Source organism: Aspergillus fischeri, genomic scaffold (assembly GCF_000149645.3).
Source record: "Aspergillus fischeri NRRL 181 1099437636245 genomic scaffold, whole genome shotgun sequence".
In the NCBI taxonomy this organism is placed as follows: domain Eukaryota; kingdom Fungi; phylum Ascomycota; class Eurotiomycetes; order Eurotiales; family Aspergillaceae; genus Aspergillus; species Aspergillus fischeri.
The window spans coordinates 412,027-439,953 of record NW_001509773.1 but is presented as its reverse complement, the minus strand read 5'-3'; the positions used below and the strand labels follow the sequence as shown (position 1 = coordinate 439,953).

Here is a 27,927-nt window from a genome sequence, read left to right as displayed (position 1 = left end):
CAAGTGCAGTTCTGTCATGTGGGACGACTCAATGATATAATGCCGTAGAAAGTAGGCCGACTACCATGGTTTGAATGAGGGTCTTGTCAATAAATTACTGAATACCGAGTAGTACCGATCCGAAAAGGCACTTGTTGTACAATTCATTTTGCGAATGAAAGGAAATCTCATGAACCACGACTCATCGGTGACATATATTGCCAACGCCATACCAAACACTCGAAAAATACCAACCCATCCCATAGCCAAATAATCTTCAATATAAGGTACAGGATAGTCATAAAAATTTTGTTGATCGGAGCGAGAATGGAGGAAAAAATGAATTACTTTTTCTTGCTCTTGGACTTGGATGCAGTAGTCGATGAGACACTGGCTGCTCGTGAAGTCGACACGGAATTTGCTTTGCTGCCACTTTTGACGGCTTTGACCTGTTTGTTCTACTCGCGGTGTTAGTTGATAGTCATGCCCGCTTGTAGGGAAAGCAAGTTAACTTACCACTGCGCCGTTTTTGCTCTTCTTCTTGGCTGGTGCGCCGACTTCCTCGTTCTCTTCATCCTCTTCTTCACGATCACGTCCCCGTCCCTTGCCGGCTTCGCCATTCGCTCCAACCTCAAACTCTTTAGCGACAGTGTTCAATAGTGTAGTACAGCGACGGCCAATCTCCACTGGTGTGCGGCTGAGGAAGAACCAATCGAAACGGAAAAGGGGAGACTCGCGAATCTCATCGCGAATCTTCTCGTAAAGGCCCTCGCCGTCGACTCCATACTTGTCCAGCATCACAAGAAGGAATCTGTCTTCTTCTTCTGTATAAACCTTCTTGTTGGTGGTAGACACTGTGTAGTTGATCTTGAGCTGCTGCAGAGGAACGCGGTACATTTCCATTTTTTTGCGAAGCATCTTGCGTTGATGGCTCATTTTCCGGAGCTTCTCTTCACCCTGCTCGATAATACGGATATACTTGGGGTAGTCTTGAATTTCGGTGTATCGCTTCCAGAAGACTTTAGCGTATTCTTCCACTTCGGCTGCATCTTTGCTGTCCACTTCGGTAGCGATCCCTTCATAATCAGTACGGCCGAACTTGGCAGACCCGTTGATGAACTGCTGGAAGTCTCGGCGATTCCATGTCGCGAAACCCTCTTCGGACATCCGGGCCTTTTCCGCCTGTTCCTCCTCAGTCAATGGCACGGCATTGTCAATTTCTTGCTGCTCCAGGTCACGCTCAGCTTCTCGCTCACTGAGCTCCTCTTCAGGGCCCTCAGGAAGCTGTGCTTTGTACCCGATTTCTTTGTGGAAGTAAGCTGTTTCCTTCTCTTGAAGTTCTTGGAGACCCGGGGGAAAGAATTGCCAGTCATGGATGGATATCTGCTTCGGCGCGCGTGGAACCTTAGGCTTCGTTTCTGCCGTCCTTCCGCCGGTGGCCAGCGCCTGACGGTAATATTTGTCGATGGAGTAAAACTGTTCCTTTCGCTCCCGCTTTGCTGGGTTGATCCAGTTAATACCGATATCTTTCTTCTTTTCTGTAAAATCCTGGCCGTTCCATTCGTATGCGCTCTCAGAGCTGAATTTCTGCAGATCATCGATACCCAACTTCTCGTACTTCTTGTTGAGTTCAGCAGTCCGCTCCTCACCCTTGCGCAAGATAGCATCGATATCATCGTCAGACAACTGCTTGTCATTAGGTAATGTGCCAGTTGCACCTTTTGTGTTGAAAACGTTTGCGGCTCCGTGCTGGATCATGCCAAGCAGCTCATCCTTGGAGGCTGCGTTCTTGACTTGTTGCTGAGCACGGCCTTGTTGAATGACAAGTTGATCCAAGCGCAGTTTCTGCGCGGCTCGCTCCAGGACCTTCTCCTCAATAGCATTTTCTGTAACGAATCTAAACACCACGACTTGCTTGGTCTGACCGATACGATGGGCACGGTCCATCGCTTGCAGATCAGCCTGAGGATTCCAATCACTATCGTAAAGAACGACAATATCCGCAGTCGTCAGGTTGATACCCAGCCCTCCTGCTCTTGTTGTAAGCAGGAAGATGAATTTATCTGAACCCGGCTTATTGTACTCGTCGATGGCGGCGATTCGATCTTCATGCGCCGTTGTACCGTCTATCCGGCAGTATTTGTAGTCTCTAAAAACACAGTAGTCTTCCAGAATATCGAGCACACGACTCATCTGCGAGAAGATGAGAACTCGACTTCCTTGCTGCTGCATGCGTGCAAGGAGCTTGTCCAGAATGACCATTTTGCCGGAATTATACACGAGATGCTCGTCAGTCGTATAAGGAGGACCGGGTTCGGCGCCCTCAAAAAGATACGGATGGTTGCAACATTTGCGCAGTTGCATGACGATATTCAACAAGCGCGTTTTTGATTCGCGTTTCCCAGCAGCGCCATTGACCGCATCAATATCTTTCTCGAGGATCTTCTGATACCACTTGACCTGCATTTCCGACATAGGCACATAGAGGTTGACTTCTTTCTTTGGCAGCAAGCTTTTTTCAACGTCACTCTTCACACGACGGAGAAGGAAGGGCCGCAGAACGCGGTGTAACTGCTGTACAACGGTATCTTGATCGGCATCTTGACTGGAGAACCATTGATCGAATGCTTCCGAGTCGCCGAACACATCGGGTAATAGGAAGTTCAGAAGAGCCCAAAGCTCATGGAGATTGTTCTGAAGGGGTGTACCGGTGATCAACAACCGATTGCGCGAATTGAATACACGAATGATCTGGGCTAGTGAGGATTCCTCGTTCTTGATCCGATGCGCCTCGTCGATGATGATATACTCCCAAGCGAATTTCTTAAGGTGCGCCTTCTCTCTGAGAACCATCTCGTAGCTGGTGATGCAAACGTCGAAATCTTCGTCAAGAAGTCGCTCATTGATGAGTTTATGACGTTCCTCCTTGTCACCCTGGAGCACCAGGACATTAACTTCTGGTGTCCATTTGTGAAATTCACGCTTCCAGTTATCGAGGGTGGACTTGGGGACCGCGACAAGATGAGGTCCAGTGATACCGCAGACATGTCGCAAGTACCCAAGGAAGGAGATGGTCTGTAATGTCTTACCCAGACCCATTTCATCAGCCAGTATACCAGAAATGCCGTTCTCGTGTAAGGAGACCAGCCAATTCAATCCCGCAACCTGGTAATCGCGCATTTCGCCGTGAATAAAGGGAGGGGATTCCCGGAAGACCGTAGCAGTTCCGGCACCGGTTTTCTCGTCTTTTAGCAGCTCGGCATCTTCCTCTTGTTCGGTTCGGCGACGTCTATCATTTCCTGCGCCCCCTGTTCGTGAAGACCCCTTCTTCTTAGCCTTGGCGTCTTCTTCAGCGTTCTGTCGGTCAATCTCCGCCATGATCTCCTTGATTCGGGGGTTGGGGTTGGTTTCGATGAAGTGGCGGAACAAATCGGTGAGGCCAAGGAGATAACGAAATCTTCGGATAGAGTCGTCTTCCTATGATGCGCAAAGCCAAATGTAAGTTCCTGTACCAACGCAATGAGGCTGGACAAACAAAACCGACCTTTGACTCGTCCAATCGCCCATGCTTCTTGCCAAATATGCTCTTCCTCATTTGGAAAGCCTCGGATCTCCTTCTCCGGCCATCAATGGGAGCGGCATCGCCAGCAACGCTGCTTGCCGTTGTGTTAGGGTTCGTGTCGGAGTCCTGATTTCCTGTCGTTAGAGAGTCCGAATTGCCGATATCAATGGGTTTAGGCGCAGTTACCGTGTAGTCTGGAGTATCTTGATAGCCCTGTAGAGGGAGAATGATTAGCATCAAGTGCCAAAGGCGAAGGAAGCTCGAAATCAGACTTACCGTCATTTGCGAGTCTACATTATCAACGGGTACTGACGTGACAGCGTCTTCGTTTGCATCCGTCATTGGAGTGTCCGCCTGCGAGGGTGTATCGGAGTTGAGGACTTGCGAAGGAGCCATTTTGGTTCTCTGCGCACTGAGCGCAACTGTCTCTTACGACGCGAAACACGACTCGAGAATGCTTCGAGAGAACGGCAAAAGACCGAAGAAGAACTTGAAAAGATAGAGCCGATGATAGTTGATCTGTCCTGCAACTTTGTATGATGGTTATGGCGGCCGAATCGTTAAGCCTCAGAGTACAAGGACAGGAGAGGAAGTTGGATACTGAAGAACGATAGAATGTCGCCCGTCGCGCTGGGATGGCAAATGGACTTGCATTTCATCGGAGCAGCGCGGCGACGAGACGCGCTGATTGGATGAAGCGTGCAGCGGTTGATGACTCAGCGCCGAGCCGTTTTGACGCGGAATAGAGGTTTCCCCGCGGTGGATCACGTTACCGGGACAAAGCAAAGAAATGAAAGATCACCTACACAAGAGAATCGTTACAGTCCATCAATCACCTGCTGGCATCCGCGCTTCTACGTCGCCTTTCTTTCTCCTTTCCCTTTTCTTTTTCGTATCTACCTCCTTGTCAGTCATTGGTTTCAGTGCCTGAAAAGTCCTTTCTACTCTTTTTTTCTGGCTACATCATCGTGACTCTTTGTTCACGGAGCACGGTTCACCTCACCCCTTCTTCTGGCACCGAAGCGACTACCGTCTTCAATCTTCTATCAGGGCGGCTTCTGTCGCTGTTATAACAATCATGGACTCCATGAGATCTTTGAACACATCTTTACCGAGCTCGACGCCTCGCCCGCAGCCTCCCGAACAACTCCTACAATCGTTCAAAGCTGCTGCACTGTCCGTCACCAACCTTTACAAGAATGCTGTACTGGAACAAGCTCAGGCGAGACAAGCAGGTTATCAAGAAGCGATTGAAGATCTTCTTCAGTTCCTAGACAAAGAAAACCTTGGCCTCGGCGATGGGGAAGGGTGGAGAGTACGACGGTGGGCGACTGAGCGAAGTGACGGACTTGGTACACCTAGCGATGATGACGAGCGTGGAGATCTTGAGAAGAGCAGAAATACTCCACAGGCCACAGTTCGTAAGGAGCAGCCTGAGTCAGAAGCTGTCCGGCAGTCAACGAAGTTGGAATCGCCTCAGAAACCCGGATTGTCTCAGCGGGACGAGCCCGCCGCCCGGGAGCAGCAGCCGCCAGCGCTTTCTACCCCCTCAGCCAACGATACCAACGGCTTTGATAGGCATGCTATCTTCACCTTTACGGCAGGACCATCTTTCCCTCAATACCAGGAACACGACGTCGACATGCAAGCCTCAGATAGCTCTACAGCATCTTCTCAGGATGGTTCCCCTGTCAGCGTCTCCGTCTTGCCCCGAAACTCCCGACAGCAAAACCGCCAAACAAACCTATCGCGACCGAATCCTCGAAGCTCTCCCCGCGACTCATCTGTTGGAATAGGATCGAAGCGGAAGCTCACTTTTCCCGACTTTTTTGACCTCTCCGGTATGGGAAACAACAAAGACATGTTTGGAGGTGGCAAACGCGGCCGCTTCGCCTAGAGAATATAATTGTCGACGATGGGACGAATTTTATTCTTATAGTCACGCAGCGGTTGATTGATACTTCGGATTTTCGGTGCATTTGTGGGAGTATTACTTGTGCTTTCTGGAGCTCTTTTCTTCTGTGCATTTCATTCCCATCTTTCTATTCTTACCTTCTTTCACATTATCACACTTTCCAAAAACCTTTTCGTGCTTTTGTTTGTTTCATGCATTTCAACCTATAGAGGATATCAGATATGGCGATACCCAGCGAAGGCAGTTGTTGTGAACCTTCAATCGTATATATTTTGAATTTTGGTCTGCATGCGCACCAAGGAATCCTTTGTTCTCCTTCTTTCCCAGGACATATAGTATACCATCGATATTCAATAATGTACATTATGAGCTCGCACAATACCCAAAGCTTTGCTGCCGGTGATTAATTTAAAGCCCTCCATATCCCCATGCCTACTAATGTTGCAGATATAGTTGCAATGCCCAATTTCCGAGATCCCATCTTATATTTTGTCGCACTCCGCATGATTGTTTGTTCTTGCTTTCGTAGATTATTCATTCCCGTGTAGTAACTGTATACTCCAAGGCCAATGAACGCGGCCGAACCTATGTGTTTTCAAGTGAGCAAGCCGCCCTCTATGCACGGGAGCAAAGAAAGGACGAGAGGGACGTACCTGTTATTCGGCAAGAGAGGCAATCATCATACTTGTCTTCTGCTAGAATACGCTTTGCGTCTTTTGATTGAGCATCCCAAGCGCTCTGACTTTCTGACGGCGCCATTTGTAACTGGGTCCTTATCAGTGTGCGAAGGTAGGTGAAACAGTCTCAGAACAGGATCGAATTCTGATACGGATTTCTTCAAAATGCACCCCTGAAGTTAATCAGCAACCTGGGAGGACATAAACTTTGCATGCCTCGAGGAGCTTCCTCCCAACGCATCGTAAAATTACCAGGAGGCGGGATTCGGCGGCAGAAACACAGTGACTTATCGGATGTCGTCAACCAGCGGACGTATCTGATCTCCGCTAATGCTTCCCCACCGATTGAGACACACGACAGACCGGCATGATGAGCGAGGTCGATGCGCTCTACATCTATGATGAGTATAAGTATGCGCTGCCTTTAATGTTTTCCCCGAGGTTCAATTCCATGAGTGCTGACTGCCTGAGCTCTCAAGCAACCCGCTCGTGGAGCATGTATATCGCTCCCGTCCGCCCTCCGCGGCAGCTATCCTCCCCCTCTATCTCGCCCACTCACCCCCGCGTCCGTCACTCCTCTACATTCCAAATATCTCGCCCCCGGTGACGGTCTTTTCTATCGTACAGTCAAATCTGCTGTTTTTGGCCCTTTCCGAAGTTGATACCGAGCCGCTTCTTGCGCTGGAGTTCTTGCACCGAGTAGTTGATGTGCTTGAGGACTTTGTCGGGGCTCCATTACTCTCTTCCAAGCTTCAGGCGAACTACGATGTGGTCGCACAATTGCTCCACGAAATGTGCGATGCGGGAATAGTATGCAATACGGAACCAAATGCGCTGCAGGAAGTTGTGGAGATGCCAGGATGGATGGGGAAGTTGTTAGGAGGCGTTGGACTACCGGGGTGAGTATGGGGTTGTTGCTCTTGCAAGCCGGTCTTTTGATGCGGCTCTCTAAAAATGCGAAGTCTCTTACTGACCGGGTTACACTGCGTACAGGTCGTCTACACCTATACTAGGGCCTCCCAACCCTCTGAAAAACCCATTATCATCCGCAAATGTCGCACAGGGCCCTGCGATCCCGTGGAGAAAGGCCGGTGTGCGGCACACGTCGAATGAGTTATACGTCGACATTATTGAATCACTCTCAGTCACGATTGCTCCGTCTGGACGACTTCTGTCGGCGCTGGTATCAGGGACCATTGCGTTCACGGCTAAATTATCGGGGGTACCCGACTTGCTCCTCACATTAACCACTCCCAGCGGTCCCCAGGCTGTGGGGAAGAAGATAGACCTGCCGGTATTCCATCCCTGTGTTCGACTAGCTCGATGGAGGGAGCGACCTGGCGAACTCAGCTTCGTGCCTCCCGATGGCCGATTTATTCTTGCGGGTTATGAGGTGGATCTGCTTCCTATTGATCCTAGCATCGACCAACCTCCCACGCATATGGAGAAGGTGTTCTTACCTGCCATTGTCGAAGTACGCAAATCACTCGGACCGACGGGATCGGAATTTGAGGTCCGATTGATTTTAAATACAAGCTTTCCAGGATACTCATCTTTCAACCGCCCCGGAGCAGGGCGGGGCGGATCGGGTACTTCCACTCCCTCGTTCCTTGGAGGAGGCGGGAACTCCTCAGCACCCGTCCTTGAAGAGGTCGTGGTCACAGTACCAATACCGAAGACGGTTCGAAACATCACCGATATGCAGGCGAGTCGCGGAGAAGCGATATTCGCGCCCGGCAACGACACCCTGGAGTGGCGCATACCTACCAAAGACTCCGGAACTGTTTCGGGCACAGCGACTCTTCGCTGCACGGTCGTCGGACACCAGAATGTGGAAGACGAGTTTGAAGAAGACAACGAGGGGGCAGACGCAGACGCAAATCTGTTGCAAGGGTACTACGACGCCTCAACAGCAGCGTCTTACCAGGTCGCGGAGGAAGCCGCAACAGGTACAACGAAACGGAAAACGAAGAAAAAGAAGAAGACAACAAAGACAACAAAGACCAAGAAGTCATCCAAATCCGCCGCCGCCAGCGCGCTCGTCGCCTCCGATCAAGACAGTGTACCGCAAACCTCTCCCAATCCCTCAAAACCTCAAAGCCCTGCACCTGAATCGTCGAAATCGCCAGCCGCACCCGCCCCTGCACAATCCTCCTCCCAATCATCGTCCTTATTCTATACACCACCTCGTAAAACCAAGGCACAGCTGAACGCCAGCCTTATGCCGAACTCCGCCTCTGTCTCATTTTCTGTTAAAGGTTGGCTACCGTCGGGGCTCCGAGTCGACAGTCTGAACATCGACCCACGGCGCAGTCGAGGCCTCGGAGAAGGCGTGAAGCCATACAAGGGGGTGAAGTATCTGTGCGTCAGCAGGAGGGGCGTGGAAGCTAGATGCTAAGCACAGTTTCATCGTGCTACCTAGACAGAAGCTATCGCCATCTAGACATGCATGAGATGAGCCATGATATATCATTACTTTGCAATATACAGTGTTCGCAGGATCTAGCTACGATGATAAAATTGGGGTTTGGAAACCCGCGATGACAACGGTACTGACATTATGACATGCGCAAATTCAAGATGCCGGTCAGATTCAGGCTATATCATGGACCAAATTTGTATAACAGTACAAGTAACAGAACGTGACAAAAATGCCGTATCAAGTAGCGATTTGCAACCGAGAGAAGTAAAAGAGAAGACAGGTCCGTCACACTATCTTAGAGTTTCGATGATCGACGTTCGAGAATTTGCAGCACAATGTAGGCCACTAGATGTTCATAAATGTAAGTAGATGTATTAAATCAAGGTTATAGGTATTAGACGATTAGATCATTATCGGTAGATGTCGAATGTAAGGGTATCTCCAAGCCGCCGGGTATCCAGAAATCATTCAAGGGGCCAAGAACTGAACAAAAAGCAGAAATGAAATATAAAGCGAGGAAATGTAGTAGAGCGAGGAGGAAGACTCCTCGAGAGCGTTTTGAAGGTGTGAAAGGCGGGGCGGGGGAGAGTTCACTCTCGGTCTGCCGAGTAACGCGGAGAAGTGAGAAGTCGGGAACAACGATATACTTCACAGGCGGCGGAGAGGGTTGTGGGGAGACAAGATAAAGAGAGATTACTCACCAGCTGCAACAACTGCTGCCCTACCGGCACCAGCCTTCGCGGTTCCCCCGCCGAGAGTGAGGATGGTGCGCAGCCAGCCAAACCGAAGCTTATTGCCGTCGCGATCGAAATCGGGCACCATGGTACTGGCGACCTTGAACTTGTTGAGTTTGCCGGCATACGGAGGGTACCGGATCGAGAGGATCGCCTCGAGCCAGCCGGGGCTGGTGGTGATGGGGCGGCGGTGCACGAAGACGTCGAAACTGGCCTTTCCTCTGTAGGCGCCGTTGCCGCTCTCACCGACACCACCGAAGGGAAGCGTAGGGATGTGCAGGGCGGCATCGTTGACGGCAGCTCCGCCCGAGCGAGTCATGGAAAGGACTGTAGATCACGTCAGTTGGGTTGGTCCTGTGGCAAGTATGGTTGTCGGGTTGCCTAGGGGAAAGTGTGGTGGACTTACTCTTGTCGGTATCAGCCTTGTTACCGAAGGGGTATACACCCAGGGGAGTGCTCTGGATGCTGTTGGCGATATTGACGGCCTCCTCGAGGTTGTCGACGGGAAGGATGGGCATCAATGGGCCAAAGCTCTCCTGGATGATGAGAGAGTCGTCGGGCGAATCGACCTGGACAAGGGTCGGTTCGATGAACCTTTCGTTCTCGTCCATGGTTCCTCCCATGAGGATCTTTCCCTTGGAGTTATCGATCATGGACTTGAGCTTACGGAAGGCACCCTCGTTGATGATGCGAGAGTAATCCGGCGATGCTTTAGCGCCCTGGGGGTAGAATTCCTTGTAGGCCTTCTTGAACTCCTCAACCACGGCGGGCAAGATGGCTCTGTCGACCAAGAGGTAGTTCTGCGATGTGCAAATCTGGCCCGCATTCAGCGTTTTACCCCATAGCATACGGCGCGCGACCAGTCGAGGGTTGGCATTCTTGGTGATGATGGCGGGGTTGATGCCTCCCAGTTCCAGCACAACGGGAGTCAGATGAGGAGCGGCTGCTTTGGCGATGATACGGCCGACGTTGGCGCCTCCGGTAAAGAAGATCTTGTCCCATCGTTCAGCAAGCAAGGCCTGGACCTCCGTGGGTCCACCTTGAACCAATGTGTAGCATGACGGGTCGAGAGAAGCCTCCACAATCTGCTGCATGACGGCGGCGCACTTGGGGGAATTCTCGCTAGGCTTGATTACCACAGTATTACCAGCAGCAATAGCGCCAATGACCGGTCCAAGAGTCAACTGAAAGGGGAAGTTGAATGCACTATACTCGAATCACCGAACGTTAGTATATTTCCTGGCAAGTCGAAAATGGCTGGCTCATACCCAATAACCAGAACACAACCCAGCGGGTCTTTACGGATCTTAGGGTTCATAAATTTGTAGTTGAAGTCGATATCCTCGGCCTTCTCATCCTTAACCCACTTGTGAAGATTCCGGCTCACAAACACGATGTCATTCTCCATCCATAAGGTCTCGGAGACTTCGGACTCGAAACGTGGCCTGCCCAGATCCTGGGCCAAGGCCTCGACGATCTGCTCCTCATGGTCCTTGATACTGAAAAGAATGGCATAATTCATTAGAAAGAAGTCCGAAAATGCACAAGTGAAAGAATGGATGGTTCACTCACGCCCAGTAGAGCTTGCGAAGCTGCTTCAAACGAAATTCGACATCGCGCGTCTTGTGCTCTAGAAACGACTTGCGCAGTCTCGAGGCGCGCTCCTGGATATCTTCAATAGGAGTAAATTGAAGTGGCGGAATGTCCGACGCAACCATGATGGAAAAGGGGTAAAACGTTGAAGAGTTACAAGTTACAGCTGAGAAGAGGAATTTTGGCGGGGATGGGCGGGACGGGAGCTGAGCTATATAGATGGAGCTTACTACAAGCGGAAGATTGTTTTAAGGAGAAGAGGGTCAAAACGCTTAAGATTATATAGTTACTACCTAGGTTAATTTATCTATCTGTTCAAAACTAAGCCCGGAAATATGTTCGTTCATTCATTTGTTCTTCAGGAGGGCTAGAATAATCATGTCCGTCAGAATCGTCACCACATGCGTCAAACCGCTAGAAGCTTAATGCTCTTCCCCTCGCTTTGAGCATCTTTGAACCGCGGCAACTCCTTTCTCTCTCCCCTTCGTCCATGGTTGTACTGTCCCACCATCACAAATGACATTAATCCATCCACTAAAAAGGCAAACACATTCATACAGAGTACAGTTGATCACTTGATTCAATAACCTCAGTTCCTAGAAGATATTCCATAGAAGAGGTGCTGGCTTCATTCTGCAGCACCATCCCTAACTATGGGATCTTCAAGTTATGCTTCCTTTGCATTCGGAGTAACTCCACATGATCGGCAACGCCCTCGCAACGCTCTCTCAATCTGTCAACTTGACGGGAGCAATAGTTCAGCCGAGATGCTATGGTTTTTGTCCAAGTGTCACCGTTTATCATCAGGCACATGGATCCTATCACCTTGTGTGGCCAATAACTAACCAGCAGCAATCCTGCTAAGACCACAGTACTCCTTTTGGGTACAAAGTAGAGTCTTCCGTGCAAATTCTAAATCTCAGGAGTGCCATAATCCTGAAGATCTTTGCTCTCGCTGAAAGCTCGTCTAGAATGAAGCAGAAATCTCGAGAAAATATGTTATGGAATACTTGAGAACGGAACTTCAAGAATGAAACGATTTTGATGCGACTATCCAGGTATTGGCTTTCTCTGTATGAGAAGACATTTCAAAACAAAAACTCCCAAGATCCCAATGCGTACAGTCTACTGTACACTGACAAGACTTGACAGCGTCAAGAACAAAGTGTCAGATAAACAAAAAAAATTAAACGTCAGTGTCATGAGAAATTTTCAGGCGGTTCTTGACTATCCACCATCTCAGTGCTTGAACTGATCCTCTGTCACACCCTTACCCATGGCGGCGGTGCTGCTGACACCGCCAGTGAGCATCTTCAACATGTTATCCACATAGTTGGCACCACTCCATTTCTGGTGAGTCACCACGTCCACGCCCTGCTCCATCTCGGGTTCCTGCACCAGTTCGCCGTACGCGCGCATTCCCTGTTTCGCGTAGGCCCTGGCGAACTGGTCGGAGATGAGTGCGGTAGTGTGCAGACCAGCCAGGGTGATGAACTGCCAGGCATAGCCCAGAGCGCCGAGTCTCTTGATGTAAGTCTCCTGCTCCTCACGCGGCATAGCCTTCTTCCAGTTGAAGGATGGCGACAAGTTATACGCCAACTTCTGTTCGGGCCAGACGGCGTGGACACCGTCGGCAAACTCCTTCGCCTGAGCGTAATCAGGGAGCTTACTCTCCATCCAGATCAGGTCCGCGAATGGAGCATAGGCAACAGCACGGTTGATAGCGCACTGCGTTCCTCCCTGGTACCGGTAGTAGCCCTCCCGAGTACGGGGAGCATCCCAGTCCCAGTAGATGTCAACGCCAGTGATGCCCTTGGCGATCGCACGAGCCTCACTGTTGCTCTTGCCCTTGACGGCAGTCAGGTACTCCTTGATGAGGGCATCCTTGTTGACATGCACGCCCGCCTTGATGGTGTCGACAACAGCATCGTTGAACAATTTCAGACCAGCTTGGGCGATCCATTGATCCTCGATGGCCTGGAGCTCTTCGCCAGACTTGCCGGCCTGCTCACCCGCCAGCATGAGGTCGTTCAGTGGCTGCAGGTTGGGATTGGTAGAGCCAACGATGAAGGCGTGATCGCGGTGGTCGATGGTAGAGGTGATGAGTGTTGCGGCTTCAGAGTCGGTACGGGCAATGGCAAGCAGGTCGGTTCCTGGGGTCTTGTCAGCTGATATTCTGGTGGAATGGCATTCTGCATGTGTACTCACCCATGATATCTGCCTGCGCGCGGATGGCAACCAGACGGTTGATGTGCTCGCTGATAGGGACAAGAACCTTTCCGGCCATGTGACCACACTTCTTCGTACCAGGGGCTTGATCTTCAATGTGAATACCGGCAGCGCCTCTCTCGATGAACAGCTTGGTCAATTTCATGACAGCGGTGAGACCACCATGGCCGGTATCAGCATCGGCGATGATGGGGCGCAGGTAGTCGATGTTGGGCAGCTTGCTCCGCTGGTCCTTGGGGGTTGTGATGCGTTCCTCGCGTTGTTTCCGGTCATGGAACAGCTGTGCCATGAACAGCTGGTTTACCTTGTTGGGGACGGTGTTCTGCGCAATACGGAATTAGCACGAGCGCAACGGAGCATAGGACAGAGGCTGAATAAGAGCTTACCATGGGGTAATCTGCGAGATCGGGGGAGGGTTCATCGGTGGACGAGGCGGTGGAAGAGCTCTGCCAGCCGGAAACGTAGACGGTGTCGAGGTACTTGGCCATCTGGGTGAGCATGGTTGGTTCCAGACAGCCATAGGTGAAACTGGCAACTTTTTTCTGGAGGGGATTAAGGTCAGTGCTTTTTCTCTGCACTCCGGTCGAACCTGCGTACCTCAAAGTTGCTTTCCAGGATCTTCCAGAGCTTCTTGCTCTGGTCATTGGAAGGGTACTGGATCTTCAGGTTTCCACGCTTCGCCACGATCTGCTCTGCAGTGTACGGGCGTTTTGTGTACCTCCATCTCGAGTCTTTCCACCAGGCCTTGACGGCTTGGACGTCGTCCAAGTATTTCTGGTCTTCGTCTTCAAGGAAACCCATTGTGACAGGTATGAAGAGGATTCAAAGAGTGGGAGTTGGAACGAATTGGCCACAGAAAGGTTGATTGACAGCAGTAATGTAACAGTAGCTAACCCTACACTAGGAGGAACATGCAAGACAAGATATAAAAGAAGAACAGAACCCAGAGAGGAGAGAAGAAAGTAGGTGAAGCTGAAGGAGAACAGGTAGGGAAGAGAATTGCAATCTCAAATCCAGAATCACAAGCCAGAAACCAGGGTACTTATTACATTTGAAGCATGCGCCATCGCGAATGCGTCAGAAGGTCTATGGTCGGTAATCGCTCGGCTCAGCGGGACAACGAGGAATCCAATGCGGGCCGGCCATATGAGCATTGCACTATTATTGAATAGAAGTACCAGAAAGTTTCGCAAACCGCGGAGAATCATTCGTCGACTTGCTCATCAGGAATTTGAGTTAACATGTTCCAAATTCACAAGCTAGCCCCGAGAATCGGCCAAGCTCACTGGTGGTGGCTCGGGAGAGAGGATCGAGACTTGCTGATGATCCTCGGTCTAATGGACGCAGTAATACAGGAGTGCCTGTTTTCAACACCCATTGCCACACAACCATTTTGCATGCGACTGACTGATATAAAGTCGATTGGTATTCATATTTGAACGCTTTTATCAGTCGAGCACCTCTCGAGTAATATCAAATAAATTCGAATTTCTATGAAATGCCATGAAGCTGGAAAGCGAGAATCTCAAATGCGACAGGATGACGTAAAAACATGTGCTAGATGTATGACAGTACATGACAGTATCAAATAATGTACCTCAGGGAGATCGGTTCTCCAACATCTGACAGTTCAGAAGCACACTCCTTGACACCGATTCTCGGAGCTTTAACGACCCTGTCAGACATTATCAAATTCTACTATGCTTAAAAGGAATATCCCCCGAATGTTCCTGTCCTTCTGCTCCGTACAATCCGGTGAACTCGGTGCCGATATCAGAACTGAGTCATCTCAAGTATCGATGTCAGACCCCGGTAATTGTACCCCACATACGTACGGTTACCATCGCAGAGCTTAAATCATGCACAACCTCAGGTGTATATGCCTCAGGCAGTGGTACAACATCACAGCTTTAATCAGAACAAGTAGATATAAAAACACTACAATTGTACAGAAAGTCTCAAATACTTCGATATGTTCTCCGTATCTACAGTGAAACAAAACAGCAAGATATCGAAAAGTACCTAAGGTACCTAGGTAGGCATCAACCTCGGCCCAGCGAGCACCAATCACAGGCCCGGAACGCTTCGTCCAGGGGTGACTCGCATCTGTCCAAAGTATCACGAAAATCAGCCTCGGGAAAATAAGGAGGTGGAATGCGTCCTGTTCCCGTTTTATTGTCGACGAAAATGCCATCATCGTCTTTCTGATTGACAACTGAATAAATATAGTGGCTATTTTGGGCATATTTCCGCTCGGAGGCGGAGATGCTCTAAGTACACTGCTGCGTGGAATGTTCACATGCAAATCGTATATCAGATTGCAATTACATCTACATCTAACCTAACAAACAGTCACGAGGCATATTGCTGGAACAGGCACTGGACTAGACTAGGATTTGAACCTCTCGCCTACTAATTCCTCACTCAGCTTCCATAATCGCTCTGCTTCGAGCGGACTCGTAGCCCATGGCTTGGCTGTGTCGACCCACGGGTCTGCAACATGGCAGTCGGTCAGGTACTTGACGTTGTGTTCTGGGTTGTATCAGCGGAGCACTCAATCTTAACGGACAAGACTCTTACCTGCAAGATCAGGATCAAAAGCTGCATAGATATGGGTCGAGCTGTCCCCAATGGTTTCGGGTCCAGTCTCTTCCAGCCTTCTGGGTTACCCTGCGCGCGGTCGAGAGCAGCTGTCCTGTCAGTCAGACTCAAAGAACGAGAGACCAGAAGGTGAAAGGCACATACCGAGCTCCTCGAAGCTCCCGTCCAGATCTTCGAGAAGGTGGTTCGCAAGATTCGTGAAGATCACTCCCGGGTGCAGACCGAACGCGAGAAGATTCCGGGTCGCAAGCTTCTCAGCCAGAGAAACGGCCATGAGCATATTCGCCGTCTTGGTCTGCCCATATGAGAGGTATCTATTGTATACCTTGCCATTCTGACAACACTGTCAGCCCAGCTCACAACAGTACAAAGAACCAAGCGCCACTCACATCGAAGTTATAATCCTTAATCCTAACCCCACTCAGCCGATGCCCATCACTAGCAACCATAACAACCCTCGGACTCCTCGCCGCCAGCACCTTCCCCATAATCAAGTTCGTCAGAAGGAACGGCACGAGATGGTTCGTCGCAAACTGCGACTCCATGCCCTACGCCGAAAGCGCATACTCCGTCGCCATAACCGCGGCGTTGTTGACCACTACATCGATCGCAGGGATATCATCCCACGAGTTGATCTGCGACGCTGCCTGCCGGACGCTATCCAAGGAGGCTAGATCGATCTCGAGGAGGCGGGTCTCGACGCTTGGATGCCAGGCCTTGATCTCGTCAGCTGTCTGCTGGATTTTGCTCCTGTTGCAACCGGCGAGGATGAGGCGTCTTGGTCCGGCGGCTGCGATGGACTGCACGAAGTGGCTGCCTAGGCTGCCCGCGGAGACGCCGGTGGTGAGAATGACTATGCCTTTGATCTGGCTGGCATAGTTCGGACTAGTACGTGGGCGGGCGTGTTCTTGTCGATGAAAGACATGGTTGTAGGTGCGAAGCATCTCTGAATTAAGCTTATGGCTGTACATCTTGAGACGATGTGTCTTATTTATATACGTAGGACCATGCTGGGTGGCAATTTGGCAGATGCAGGATGCTACTCTTGGGGTATGAGATGCATTCTGCTGACTGCGGAGATAGCTTGTTTATCTCCAAGGTAGATTCTGGCAACGGATGATGTCTTTATGCAAGACTAGATTCATCAGAATCCAAAGTTTATGAATGGGATGACGATGCTATTGACCGAATCGAGTATACCTATAAAAGTACTCTATGTGAATGTTCCCGCCAGAGACAAGTTATCTTGTCTCCGGAAACAGATGGCAATTTGAATAAATGACTGGACTTGGAAAGAAAGAAAGATGTTCAAATGGTAACACAGGGCTAGTCGTGGAAATCAATTTTCCGTTCCTTTCTGGTTATGCTGACATGGCTGAGAGAAACATGCCGACTGGGACGACAAGAGGATAGCATCTGCAAAATCCAGGAACACATCAAACTCCATGGTGCCTGAAAGGGTTTTCTGCATCCGATTCACTCGAACTGAATATTGAGAAACGAGCCGCAATATGACGATTAAAATGATAATACCCACGAAACGAGAAATCAACCTGCCGCAAATCACGATGAATGCTTCTCTAACCAGTAGTAGAAGATGCTCCGAAGAAAGGAGAAGCCTGAAAACTGGAAGTAGTAAGCGTCGAATCACCGATTCTAATAAGCGTCCTGCACGGCTATAGCTTTGCTGTACGTCTCCCAAGGGGTGATGGCTCCCAGCGCGCGCCGTTGATGGGCGTTTAGGAACTCCAGGCCGTACACATAACTGGCATTGACCCAGCCAAACCTGTATTCAATCGTCAGCTATCTGGTGCGGGTGGCAGAAGACGTGTAAACTTACCCTTCTCGAGGCGCACCCTTGAAATCTACACCCTGGTTGCCATATTCGGCATCGACCCGGTGTGGATCGATCGGCCGAGTGACGTCGTATTTCTCGACGACAACACCGTTAAAGTCGACAAAGGCCTTGGTGATCATGAACAACCACTTGTAGGCCAGACGCTCAGCTTCCTCCTGGTAGCCGTATCTCAGCAGGCCCGTCCAGGCCAACATCTGCTGCGGAGCCCAGCCGTACGGGTAGTCCCATTGCCGGTTGGGTCTGTCCAGGCCTACAGCGCCGCGGGACTCCTCGGTTCCGGATACCAGGCCACCATAGACCTCAAATCTGGGCAAAGCCTTCCTCACCATTTCTGCCGCCTGGTGCGGTGTCGCAAGTCCAGCCCACATGGCCCAGAATGTTGTGGCGCTCTCATAAGTCGTCCGCTTCTGCAGAACCGTGTCATAGTCGAAGTACATGCCCTTCTCATCATCCCAGAGGTAGGTATCCATCCGCACCTTGCGTCGTCTTGCACGACGATCCCACACAGAGGATGACTCACTTTCGATATCCTTGGTCGACTCAGTGCGGAATTCAGGAGGGATTTCTAGCCTGTCTTTGAAATAGGTCCGGATAATCCTGGCGATATCGACCTCGTACTTGTACAAAAGAGAGTTCAAGTCCACCGTGGCCAAATTGGCACAGACTCTCTCGAGACGGTAGCTGGTATCGTGGCCCGATTCACGGACGGCCCTATCGTGCAAGAAGTACTCGTCGAGCTCAGGTTCCTGCACTTTGCCTTCGTTGTAAGCCTGGACAAACTCCTTAAACGTCATACCATGCTTTTCAGCATACGGAGTGAGGATATGCGTGAAATGCGTCGGTTCAGTTTCGGGAGGAACACCTCTTCCTTCTGGACGGTACCTGGACAGACCCGACAGCTCGTCATACCGCGGTGCAGCCGTCCAGACGCTGTAGTATTCCTTGATCGCAGCGAGTGTTGCGTTGCGAAGGAAATCCATTGCGTCCGGCTCGTTCTTGATACGCTCATAGACACGCAGCGCCATGTCGGTCAAGAACGGTGGCTGTGAACGGGTGAGGTAGTATGAGCGGTTGGCATTCAATATTTTGCCGTAGTGCTTGATGCAGAAGCAAAAGTTGATGACCATGGCCTTGGCCAAGTCCACTCTGTTGCTGACCAACAAGCCTAGAGACTCCATGTAACTGTCCCACCCGTACAGCTCGTTGAATCTTCCTCCTGGGACAACAAACGGCACACCAACGTATTCGGTCTTTTGGGTGAATTCATTGTACTTCTTCTGCATTGCCAACGCGAGCAATCCGGGCTTAGAGTTCAGATCCCTCACATAGTCCGGTGTAATGTTCGCATCGAGCATCTGCACATCGAGTCGCAACTCGGGGCGCTCCTTGGCAATCCCTTTGTAGTACTCGAACTGCTCGGGGGCACCGTGGGGGACATAGATCCGAGGCCGCGGGTCATCAGTCCAGTCTTTGGGATCCCTACCGGCGACTTCAATATTGGAACCATCAATGCGACGAGTGAGAGCGTCCCAAAATGAATTCTTGATAAGGCGAGATAGACGCGCAACAGGGTTCTCGCTCAAACGAGCTTCGTCGAGAATGATGTGCTTCCTCCCATAGTCTTTGGCGATGGTGAGCTCCTGGAGAAGATTGGAGAGCATGTACGTTCCTCGCACATCGAATCGGTTGTACCCGGATGACGCAGCGGTTCCTACTGATAACACCTGGATAGCACCAATCAGCCGTCGCTCGAAATATGACTTGCACCGTTCCGGGCCAATGGCAAGACCAAATCACATACCTTCGGACCAGCATCCTCAATCGTTATCTGCATGTTCCTGTCCGTATCCTCCCTTTCCAACAAGCTCTGCAGGGTTGTGTCGACGTCGATAAGGAACTTCCGTGGTTGTGCGGAGAGTTCATCTGTTGAGCACGTGCAGGTCAGTCACCGCAACTTTCTCAGTTTGTTCTTCGCAGGGGCTTCAGATACGTACCATGGCTGCCTCTCCTGGCAGGGATTCTGCCCAGAAGATCCTGAATATCCTCGCGGTTGAATGCTTTCAAAGTCTAGATGTATATTACCGAAATTGATCAGCAAAATGCCCTGGTCTCCAAGCTGTCGTAAGCATATTGTAACTCACCGAAGAAAACGCACGCCTGCGGTCTCGAATCCGCGCAACTGAGTCCTCGTCTCCATAATAAACGTCAGGATCAGAAAACGGATCGAGGGAATTCGTTCGTCGATGCTGTGTATTGGACGAGCTCATCGTCTGTTGGTCGTGGAAGAATAAATGGAAGCGATCTCGGAGTCAAAAAGGCTAAAATAACGATCAGAGCAAGGATTGTTGGGCTGAACGAGGTAAAGCGAGATCAATGACCGCGCCGAAAGTCGTCCGTGGCGTTCTTGCTGTGTCCCTTAAAAATTGCTATGATGCTTGGTGTCTGAATTCCAGCTTGCAGCACAGAGTGAAAAGTTCTTAGTGATAAATGACGAAGGGAGAAAGATAGACAAAGGGGAGTTCCACACGAATTGGCCACACCGATCAATTATTAGTTACCACAGACGACGGACGGAGGAATGACAACGTGTGCCGTGGGGGGATGCACTGTTATTTTTGTTTTTCTATTTTCCTTCGGATTCCGCTTGATTTGGCTTTTCTTCTTTTTCCTGTCCAGATGATTTCCGAAGCTGGACTTTCTTGAGTATTACCTGAACAATTGAACTCCGACAATGATAAAGAGGTTCATTGTGCTGGTATGACGGCATAAGTGAACAGATGATGTCGCCGCTCCACAGGGCTCCATCACTACATCATTGCCGCTCATCACTACTGTGTTTCGTAGCCTGTAGGGTATCCGCAGCGTCAAAGAAAGTTATCGATAGTAGTCTTGACAAGGATATGCTCGAATCGAGAACGTGCAAATGGAGGGGGAGGGGCTGAATGAAATAAATCTTATCGAATCAACAAATCATAAAGTGACAGATCGGAGCGAAGAATAAGAGGGAAATGCGTCGAAATCGGTTGGTTACGATCAAAAACGGTTGTATAAAACTTTACCAGTGTCGACCACCGGTGCATATGATAGATCGAAGGCCTATACCACAGATATCACCAACATCAATCCAATATTAATTCAGACTACTCGCTTGGGGATGTCATTCCTCGATTATACTTCCATATCCCTCACTATTTTGTATGGTAGCGTCTAAAACTGTTCAGTGTTTGAGATCGACGTCCAGCAAGAGACTCATCAACGAGTCTGCCATCTCCCGCAATGCGTTCACCAGGAAGCAGTATCGCGCGGTCGAGTTGAACAGGCAGTCCACGGTGGCGTCCTCGTATCATCATGGCACAGATGACGATTTTGCTAAAGACGCTAAACTGTCCACAAAATGAGGTGGTCACATTGGGGTATCCCAGACTGAGACCAACGTTTCCACTGCAATGCGTCAGACATCTTCGGAAGGAAAGGAATAGATACTGTACTCACTATGCAGAGACAACCTCAAAGAATACGGCAAACACGCTGAAGCCCTGCAAGAAGTCAGTGGTGCGAGCCCTAAAAGCGAAACAAGACTGGAAACCGACAGGTTCCGAAGGGTCCATGATCCTCCGTGCCTCGGTGGCACAGATACAGAAAATCCCAAGAAATATATACCAAAGATCAAAGCTGAGTTGATTGCGCATATGCGTCGTCACGTAGTTAATCCCGTTGTTCTCATCCAGCTCATCCTGATTAGAGGGATATAGCCCAAGAGCACGTTCCTCATATGTATTCGAAGCACGGATGCTGATGGCAATCGGAAAAATCGAAATGTACATCATGACTAGTAAGCTGAATTGAACTGCAGGGTTCACTTCTGCGAGGTTGAAGGACGAAGTTCCCGTATGGCGTGCCGAAGCAGCCTGAAAAATGGCCGCGAGGATGCGATGCCCACCGGATAGAGTGTTGACAGCCGGATTATGGAGATCAAGCAGCACAATGAGCAAGACGTCCACAAAGTTCAACACAAAAAGGATTCCAAAGAGCACCCATGTCGGTCGGCTACGGAAGAGCAGCGTATAGCAACGGCGTGGATAATTCAATAAGAAGCTCAGCGGCTCCCTGACGGACGAGTGTTTCGGGGCGGATTTGAACATGATCCAGATGATGAAGCGTAGAAAGCAGGGGTACATAGTATGCCCTGCGTAGGCGAGAAAGCTCATGATGAACATCGGGAATGCTGCATCTCGAAACGATATCATCGAGTCCGGAGTGAGTGTGAATCCTAGGTTGTCAACCATCGTCTGGGACGTGTACAAGGCCCTGCCGGCGGCGAGCATAGTAAGCCTTGCTGATATTGGACTGTCAAATGCTCATGCAGCAGCAAACCTACCACCAGACGTTTCCTTGTCCGCATTCCTTCAGATAGTCCCTGTATTTGGGATCCGCATGTTGAATCCAAGGCACGAGGCAAATGACACCAAAGACATGGAGGCCAACAAAATAGCCTATGCACATATGTCAGGTTCTCCGTATGAAATTATCTCAAGTCTACTCTCACCCAGCGTTATCTTGAGAAGTAGCCTAAGGCTGCGATACTCTATTCCTCCCAGAGCTTCTCTGTCTTCAGGGGTCAGGTTATAGAACTTTGAGTTTCTGCCGAGACTGGCTTGTGAGGACAGTTGCGGCAGCTCCGGGTCTTTGGCAAGCGAGATGGTTCTTCTAGTCTGTTGCTCTTGAGATCTAGAGGGATAAGATCCAAGCACAAACATCGACGAAGCAACACGCTCCAGCGGGATGCCACTGACCAAAGTTCGGTGACGAGCTATATCGGTCTGATGATCATCATCGGCGTGTTCAAAATGGTCTGGTGTTGACGGAGTATTAGTGTTTACGTCTCTATGAAGATATAGAGATCATACCGTGGTCGTCTATCTCCGTGATAGCATGACCTTGACCCTGTTAGCGCAGAACTGAGTTACTCAGCTCAGAACCAGGAATTACCTCTGTCGCGTTCGCGCGGCGAGGGTATGTGCAGAGCTTTTGAGTTGTCTGCAAAGGAAATTTGTCTGTGTTTGGTCGGGTTCTCGCCGCCATTGTTGTCATTGCCCGAGATGATGCAATCATGTTCCCTGAAAATCCCCCCTTGATGCTTAGACAACCCAGCCGGAATTAAAACAATTTAGTGGAGGTACCCACTTATTCAGCTTCAACTGATTATCATATAGAGCACTCGAGTGCATCTGCGCTGTATTGGCTTCTGAAGGCCGATCGGCATTGGCCTTGGCTGGTTGCGCTTCTGCATCTTTCGAGCGCGATGATTCTGATTGCAGAAGAGTAGGCGCTTCACGAAGTTAGCAACAAGCAAACCTAGATCGGATTGTAACTGATAGATGAGCTGTAACACATACCCAGTTTTTTCAGACGCTTCTCGAACCAGTGCAGTCGCACAACGACCACTATAAGATTGATGAACCCAGCGTTGGCCACAATCGGGACAAAGTACAGAAATAGCTGTTGATAGGTCTTTAGCTCCTTCACATCAACACTGTTTTTGATCAATTTTTTATCAGCAAGTGTCTCCATGAACTTCGGAGTGAGGCCAACAAACGGGTTCAGTCCTGATTCTGTCGAGGAGCTTACTCCGAAAAGGTAGGCATCGACTGCAGTGAGGTTCCCATATGGGTAGAGGATAACAATCCCTAAGATGCCCAAAGTAACGATGTATGCATCTTATTTCTAATGAGCTTGCATAGAATGATGTAGATCAGATAAGGTTAACGCACAATGCAAGGTTATGAAATTAAGTGGTGGCTTCCACATTCCTAGCTCTCAATTAAGATAGATCTCGACCGCAACTTGGGATATTACCCTCGCAACCAGAACGCCGATAACTTTTAGGGTCAAGTCTAGGAACAAATGATAAGCTGAATACTCTTAGAGACCTTTGTTTCGTTCAATAAGTGTCACTGAAGTAGAAGGTTAATATATTGGACTCACGCCGAATTTGCCCATCTACAGCTTTATAGTATAGGGCGCGTTAGCTGAGGGATTTGCCAGACCAATCCGAAGCTCACCGAACAGCAACCCCACGCAACTATGAAGCTCCCCTGCGTCTATAAAGCTTCAGATGTAAGAGGCAATTATCTTATCCACTGGTTAAAAGATGTGGAATACGAGCTCTCAAGATATTTTTACTGAGCCACCGCCATCGGGCTGAAAATGATGAGATCTGAGAGTCGCAACGGACGATCTGTCAGCCCGAAAACCTCAATTTGATCAAGGCGAGAGCTGCATTTACCTACCATAACTTTTACGGCACGGTGGCATCAGAAGACGTGCTCAGTTGACTCCTTGATACTGGGGAGTCGGGTTGGTCTATTCACGCCAAGGCAATATTACGCTCTCTGAGAACGGGGTTACGATGACGACCTTATCTCGCGGAAGTGCCATGCAAACTCCCAGGGATCGGCTGAAGTGCATAAGTTGGATTAGACACGTGGATATTGGTGACCCTGTTCAGCTGTTCTTATTCCCAGAGGATCAAGATTTACTGTATGCAACCCCTGCTCAACTGCTCATAACAGTGGAAGGCAGCCACAACCAAGGGGATGATCTGATATAAACTCGGCAAGACCTTCTTGAATAGGTTATGATAAGCGTGTCCATTCGAACGTTTTTGCTTTTCTAGTCTGCGCTAAGCTGGTTGTGTATCTTGTCTACATCTTCGCAGCAATCGCGCTACCACCGTCCACCGTGATTGTCGCACCATTGATGTACGCACCGGCCCGACTGCTGAGGAAAAGGCAAGCACCGGCGACATCCTGGGGCGTGCCAATACGGCCCAGTGGGTTAGCGCCTTCGATAGCATCCCGGAATTTCTCCAAGGTGGCGGCCATCATCTTGCTCTCGAAGGGACCGCAAGCCAGGGTGTTGGATCTGTCAGAAAGCCATGTTAGTTTCCTTCTTCGACGCAAGTAACTAGCATAAGGTGTACGGACGTGATATTCCTCTTGCCAAGGTGATGTGCGAGGACACGGCTCAGATGATGTAAGCCAGCCTTGCTAGCACTGTATGCGAACGTCTCCAGAGCCGGAACTCTCAATCCATCAATGCTACCGATGTTAATGATACGGGCTGGATCATTCGGCGCACCGGCCTTCTCGAGAAGGGGCGTAAGGAGCTTGGTGAGATCAAAGACTCGTTGCAGGTTCAGGGTGAGAACTCTGGTCCATGCAGATGAGGGGTATTCATCGTATGGAGCACCCCAGTTTGACCCGGAGTTGTTCACGAGGACATGAAGCTCTGATAGAGCATGGGATTAGCCTTCCGCCTGAGCAGGGCCCCCCAAAACCAACTTACTGCTTTCGCGCTTGGCAATCTCCTCAGCTAGCCTCTTGCATTCCTCCTCCTTGTAGAAGTCCGCGGGAATAGCATACGCCTTTCCCCGGCCAATAGCATTCAGCTCCTGCACGGCCTTCTCGCAAGCCTTGGCATCCCGAGACGAGATGTAAACTGTTGCGCCGTTGGTGACGTAACCTTCGGAAATCATACGCCCAATGCCTTTGGCTCCGCCGGTGACCAGCACCACTTTGCCCTACATAATTGTTAGCAATATGCAAAATGTTGGTGCGCAGGCGAAGAGCACCGATACTAACCTCCACATTGAAGAGACTCTGGGTATCCATTACAATAGTGTCAAAAATGAGATTCTGGGGCGCAAAAAAGAAAAGAATGAGGGGAATAAATTCTGAAGAATGTTTCAAGGGAGACCTGTCTTCACCATAGTCGAGGCGAGGGAAGCCCTCCTCATATAGTCTAGCTACGATGCTTATCCGACGACCGAGAGACTGTTGCACGGCTTGGGGAAGAAATACCGAGGCTGTTCGGAGCGGGAACAACAGAAGCACCGACACATAGACGCTATGCCTAATTTAGGAAAATCCAGGGCCGTCTGGGCGCTTGTGCGGGGAGGGGCGAGTGTTGTTTTATGATTATTCTCTTGAGTTGCAGTTGCTCTACGGTTGTATGGCGTTGGTCCCATAGATGGCATTATCGGTTTCAGCATCTCTTAATTGATATCATTTACTTCTCGCATATTCACTCGGTTTAGTCTTGCGTCATACCCCAAGATTATAGATTTCTCGCTTTACCTTGCATTTTGCCTGCGTTTATCTAAAAATGGAAGAACTATTAGCGAGACATCGCAAGGAGCAGAAAGATCTTCAAGCGCGCATCACGCAGAAGAAGAAATCAGCTACAAAGAAGACACGTCGAGGAATCAACGAGGAATGCGAGAGGCTACAGCGAGAGCTCTCCGATCGTCACCAAGCCGAAATTGCAGCGCTCAACGGCGAACCTATCCAGCCAGTCGATGGCTTCGGAGACCTCAGTCTTCGCGATCCCGATGCTGAAGATGCAGATTCAGTAGGGAAACCCACATCAGATGATACACAAGGCACAGACAGCCTCCCGGAGCCTTCAACGACCGACTCGACTGCGACCTCCACACCTGCCTCCGCCCCGCGTACGAAGAAACCGAATCGACAAAAGGCTCGTCTAGCACGTCGGGCAGCGGAACAGGCGGCTCAGTCGGCGCTTGCCGCAGAAGAGGCCGCGAAACAGGTTGACCATCGTGGTAACGAAAAGGAGGTGATGGAGGCTGTTTTCAAACGACTGGGCTTGAAAGAGGTGGAAATCAACCCAGATGGGCACTGTTTATATTCAGCTATTGCCAATCAGCTGGAAGAATCAGGGCTTGGGCTTAGGCCTGATCCACAAAGGATAGTCATTCAGCCCCAGACGCAGTCTCGGCTTGATACGGTTGCTTCGCCCAGACATGATGGCTACAGAGCGGTTCGAGCAGTGGCAGCGGATTTCATCGTCGAGCACAAGGATGACTTCGAGCCTTTTATGGAGGAGCCGTTGGATTCGTATACCCGGAAGATCAAGCTTACCGCCGAGTGGGGAGGACAGCTGGAGCTGCAGGCAATCGCTCGGGCGTATGGAGTTAATATTAATGTCATCCAAGGCGATGGCAGGATAGAGAAGATCGAAGCCGGCGATATGGATGGGATTGATGAGGAGGAAAGGAACAAGCGGGTCATTTGGTTGGCATACTACCGGCATACGTACGGGCTGGGAGAGCATTACAATGCACTTACGAAGCAATCATAGAGCAGCCATTCAACAAGGGAGAAACATGCGATTTGATATCTGTTCTCGAATCCGCTAATTGCTCTTAAGCGTCTCAGGATCGTTGTCAAGGGTCCCGGATTACGGCACAAAGAACAAAAGAAGTGATGACCTAGTTCGGGCGGCGCCATATCGACACTCGGTCTTGGACCTCTCCCTCAACAATCCCAACTTCATGCGTCCGAGCTGGTTGCCAATATGCCACTCGCTCAAGCCCCTGGGGGCTTGGCGCTTTTGATGGGTCAATGCTACATTGACGATTTGCATCATATGGGATCTCTTCGCCAGGGTGGTTCAGATGTGCCATATAAGCCTCGGACGTAGAGGCCCACGGAGGGCCCTGTAGTGACGTATCCTTGTGCCTTGGAAATTCAAGGCAAATGAGATGCCCACGCGGCGAATCCGCCAGAAGCTGGGTGTGCCTGAGCGCCCATTGCGGACGCATTGACGGGTCCAAGGCGCAAAAGAACTATCAAACACAGCTGTTTAGCGAGAGAAGCACAGTACTGCGATAGGAGCTAACTGAGGTCTCCTGAGAAAGAAGACAGAAACCAGGCCGAGTGCATTGTACAAAGGACCTTTGAGATCCACATACCGTGTAGTCATAGATCAAATCGAAAGAATTCCGAGGCAATTGTAGTTTCTCCAGCCAAGTATCCTTGAAGAAGTCGCCCTGCACGAAGGTGATTTTGCCTTGACCAATCTCCGCATCCCGTACGGGATACTTATCTCCATTCTTCGCCTGTTCCTCTTTACACACCTGAACGGCAGTGTCGCTATATTCCAGACCATAGGCATCATACCCGAAACTGGCCAGGAGAAGTACATCGACACCTCTGCCGCACCCCGGGACTAATGCCTTCTTCCGGTACGTGTTGCCCTGCGCATCTCGGCCAATGGGGCCCCCGATGATATCGCGCTTCTCAATCAGCGTATCCTCCAATGCTGGATTGGGAAATCCTCTGTCAAAGGGGAGAGGTTTACCCTCACTCTTATTCCAGAGCTCAGCCCATCCTTCAACGTAATTTTCCTTGTATCGCGCTATGAACTCCGGGATACTCGAAAGCAGTCTGGGGTCGTTCGACATTATTGATTCAGTGAGATAAAACGGAGCCTATTGTGGTTTGTCCTTCAACGTTGCTCAAATGCAGCTCGTCCGCGAATCAAGGTGCGAAGC

At 50.2% G+C, this 27,927-nt stretch overlaps 12 protein-coding genes across 12 annotated transcripts; 3 read left to right on the top strand and 9 right to left on the bottom strand.

The window, feature by feature from the left end:
- Positions 1-323: 323 nt before the first annotated feature.
- NFIA_102900 (putative SNF2 family helicase/ATPase) lies at positions 324-3,937 on the bottom strand (the record flags this gene model as incomplete). The annotated part of the gene is made up of 4 exons (XM_001266701.1): positions 324-437; positions 496-3,456; positions 3,524-3,754; positions 3,818-3,937. 4 exons carry the CDS (start codon positions 3,935-3,937, stop codon positions 324-326), a joined length of 3,426 nt encoding a protein of 1,141 aa, XP_001266702.1.
- A 682-nt stretch (positions 3,938-4,619) lies between these two features.
- Positions 4,620-5,438, top strand: NFIA_102890 (uncharacterized protein; the record flags this gene model as incomplete). The annotated part of the gene is made up of 1 exon (XM_001266700.1): positions 4,620-5,438. The coding sequence occupies one exon, from the start codon at positions 4,620-4,622 to the stop codon at positions 5,436-5,438; it is 819 nt and encodes a 272-aa protein (XP_001266701.1).
- A 1,065-nt stretch (positions 5,439-6,503) lies between these two features.
- NFIA_102880 (putative AP-3 adaptor complex subunit mu) lies at positions 6,504-8,531 on the top strand (the record flags this gene model as incomplete). The annotated part of the gene is made up of 3 exons (XM_001266699.1): positions 6,504-6,544; positions 6,613-7,032; positions 7,127-8,531. The coding sequence occupies 3 exons, from the start codon at positions 6,504-6,506 to the stop codon at positions 8,529-8,531; spliced, it is 1,866 nt and encodes a 621-aa protein (XP_001266700.1).
- A 717-nt stretch (positions 8,532-9,248) lies between these two features.
- On the bottom strand, positions 9,249-11,007 carry NFIA_102870 (hexadecenal dehydrogenase; the record flags this gene model as incomplete). The annotated part of the gene is made up of 4 exons (XM_001266698.1): positions 9,249-9,616; positions 9,696-10,495; positions 10,558-10,788; positions 10,862-11,007. 4 exons carry the CDS (start codon positions 11,005-11,007, stop codon positions 9,249-9,251), a joined length of 1,545 nt encoding a protein of 514 aa, XP_001266699.1.
- A 1,114-nt stretch (positions 11,008-12,121) lies between these two features.
- Positions 12,122-13,912, bottom strand: NFIA_102860 (isocitrate lyase 1; the record flags this gene model as incomplete). Its single annotated transcript, XM_001266697.1, has 4 exons — positions 12,122-13,035; positions 13,091-13,433; positions 13,498-13,653; positions 13,709-13,912. 4 exons carry the CDS (start codon positions 13,910-13,912, stop codon positions 12,122-12,124), a joined length of 1,617 nt encoding a protein of 538 aa, XP_001266698.1.
- A 1,588-nt stretch (positions 13,913-15,500) lies between these two features.
- NFIA_102850 (uncharacterized protein) lies at positions 15,501-16,257 on the bottom strand (the record flags this gene model as incomplete). Its single annotated transcript, XM_001266696.1, has 4 exons — positions 15,501-15,629; positions 15,692-15,801; positions 15,857-16,046; positions 16,102-16,257. 4 exons carry the CDS (start codon positions 16,255-16,257, stop codon positions 15,501-15,503), a joined length of 585 nt encoding a protein of 194 aa, XP_001266697.1.
- Positions 16,258-16,260: 3 nt separating this feature from the next.
- NFIA_102840 (oxidoreductase, short-chain dehydrogenase/reductase family) lies at positions 16,261-16,637 on the bottom strand (the record flags this gene model as incomplete). The annotated part of the gene is made up of 2 exons (XM_001266695.1): positions 16,261-16,578; positions 16,605-16,637. The coding sequence occupies 2 exons, from the start codon at positions 16,635-16,637 to the stop codon at positions 16,261-16,263; spliced, it is 351 nt and encodes a 116-aa protein (XP_001266696.1).
- A 731-nt stretch (positions 16,638-17,368) lies between these two features.
- On the bottom strand, positions 17,369-19,837 carry NFIA_102830 (alpha,alpha-trehalase; the record flags this gene model as incomplete). Its single annotated transcript, XM_001266694.1, has 5 exons — positions 17,369-17,498; positions 17,553-19,294; positions 19,372-19,493; positions 19,565-19,637; positions 19,712-19,837. The coding sequence occupies 5 exons, from the start codon at positions 19,835-19,837 to the stop codon at positions 17,369-17,371; spliced, it is 2,193 nt and encodes a 730-aa protein (XP_001266695.1).
- A 921-nt stretch (positions 19,838-20,758) lies between these two features.
- NFIA_102820 (putative potassium uptake transporter) lies at positions 20,759-22,327 on the bottom strand (the record flags this gene model as incomplete). The annotated part of the gene is made up of 5 exons (XM_001266693.1): positions 20,759-21,011; positions 21,063-21,106; positions 21,161-21,878; positions 21,949-22,063; positions 22,117-22,327. 5 exons carry the CDS (start codon positions 22,325-22,327, stop codon positions 20,759-20,761), a joined length of 1,341 nt encoding a protein of 446 aa, XP_001266694.1.
- Positions 22,328-24,274: 1,947 nt separating this feature from the next.
- NFIA_102810 (short chain dehydrogenase/reductase family) lies at positions 24,275-25,243 on the bottom strand (the record flags this gene model as incomplete). Its single annotated transcript, XM_001266692.1, has 4 exons — positions 24,275-24,494; positions 24,557-24,860; positions 24,918-25,152; positions 25,214-25,243. 4 exons carry the CDS (start codon positions 25,241-25,243, stop codon positions 24,275-24,277), a joined length of 789 nt encoding a protein of 262 aa, XP_001266693.1.
- A 493-nt stretch (positions 25,244-25,736) lies between these two features.
- Positions 25,737-26,732, top strand: NFIA_102800 (deubiquitinase OTU2; the record flags this gene model as incomplete). The annotated part of the gene is made up of 1 exon (XM_001266691.1): positions 25,737-26,732. One exon carries the CDS (start codon positions 25,737-25,739, stop codon positions 26,730-26,732), a length of 996 nt encoding a protein of 331 aa, XP_001266692.1.
- Positions 26,733-26,862: 130 nt separating this feature from the next.
- NFIA_102790 (putative thiol methyltransferase) lies at positions 26,863-27,837 on the bottom strand (the record flags this gene model as incomplete). The annotated part of the gene is made up of 2 exons (XM_001266690.1): positions 26,863-27,219; positions 27,346-27,837. The coding sequence occupies 2 exons, from the start codon at positions 27,835-27,837 to the stop codon at positions 26,863-26,865; spliced, it is 849 nt and encodes a 282-aa protein (XP_001266691.1).
- Between the last annotated feature and the right edge of the window lie 90 nt (positions 27,838-27,927).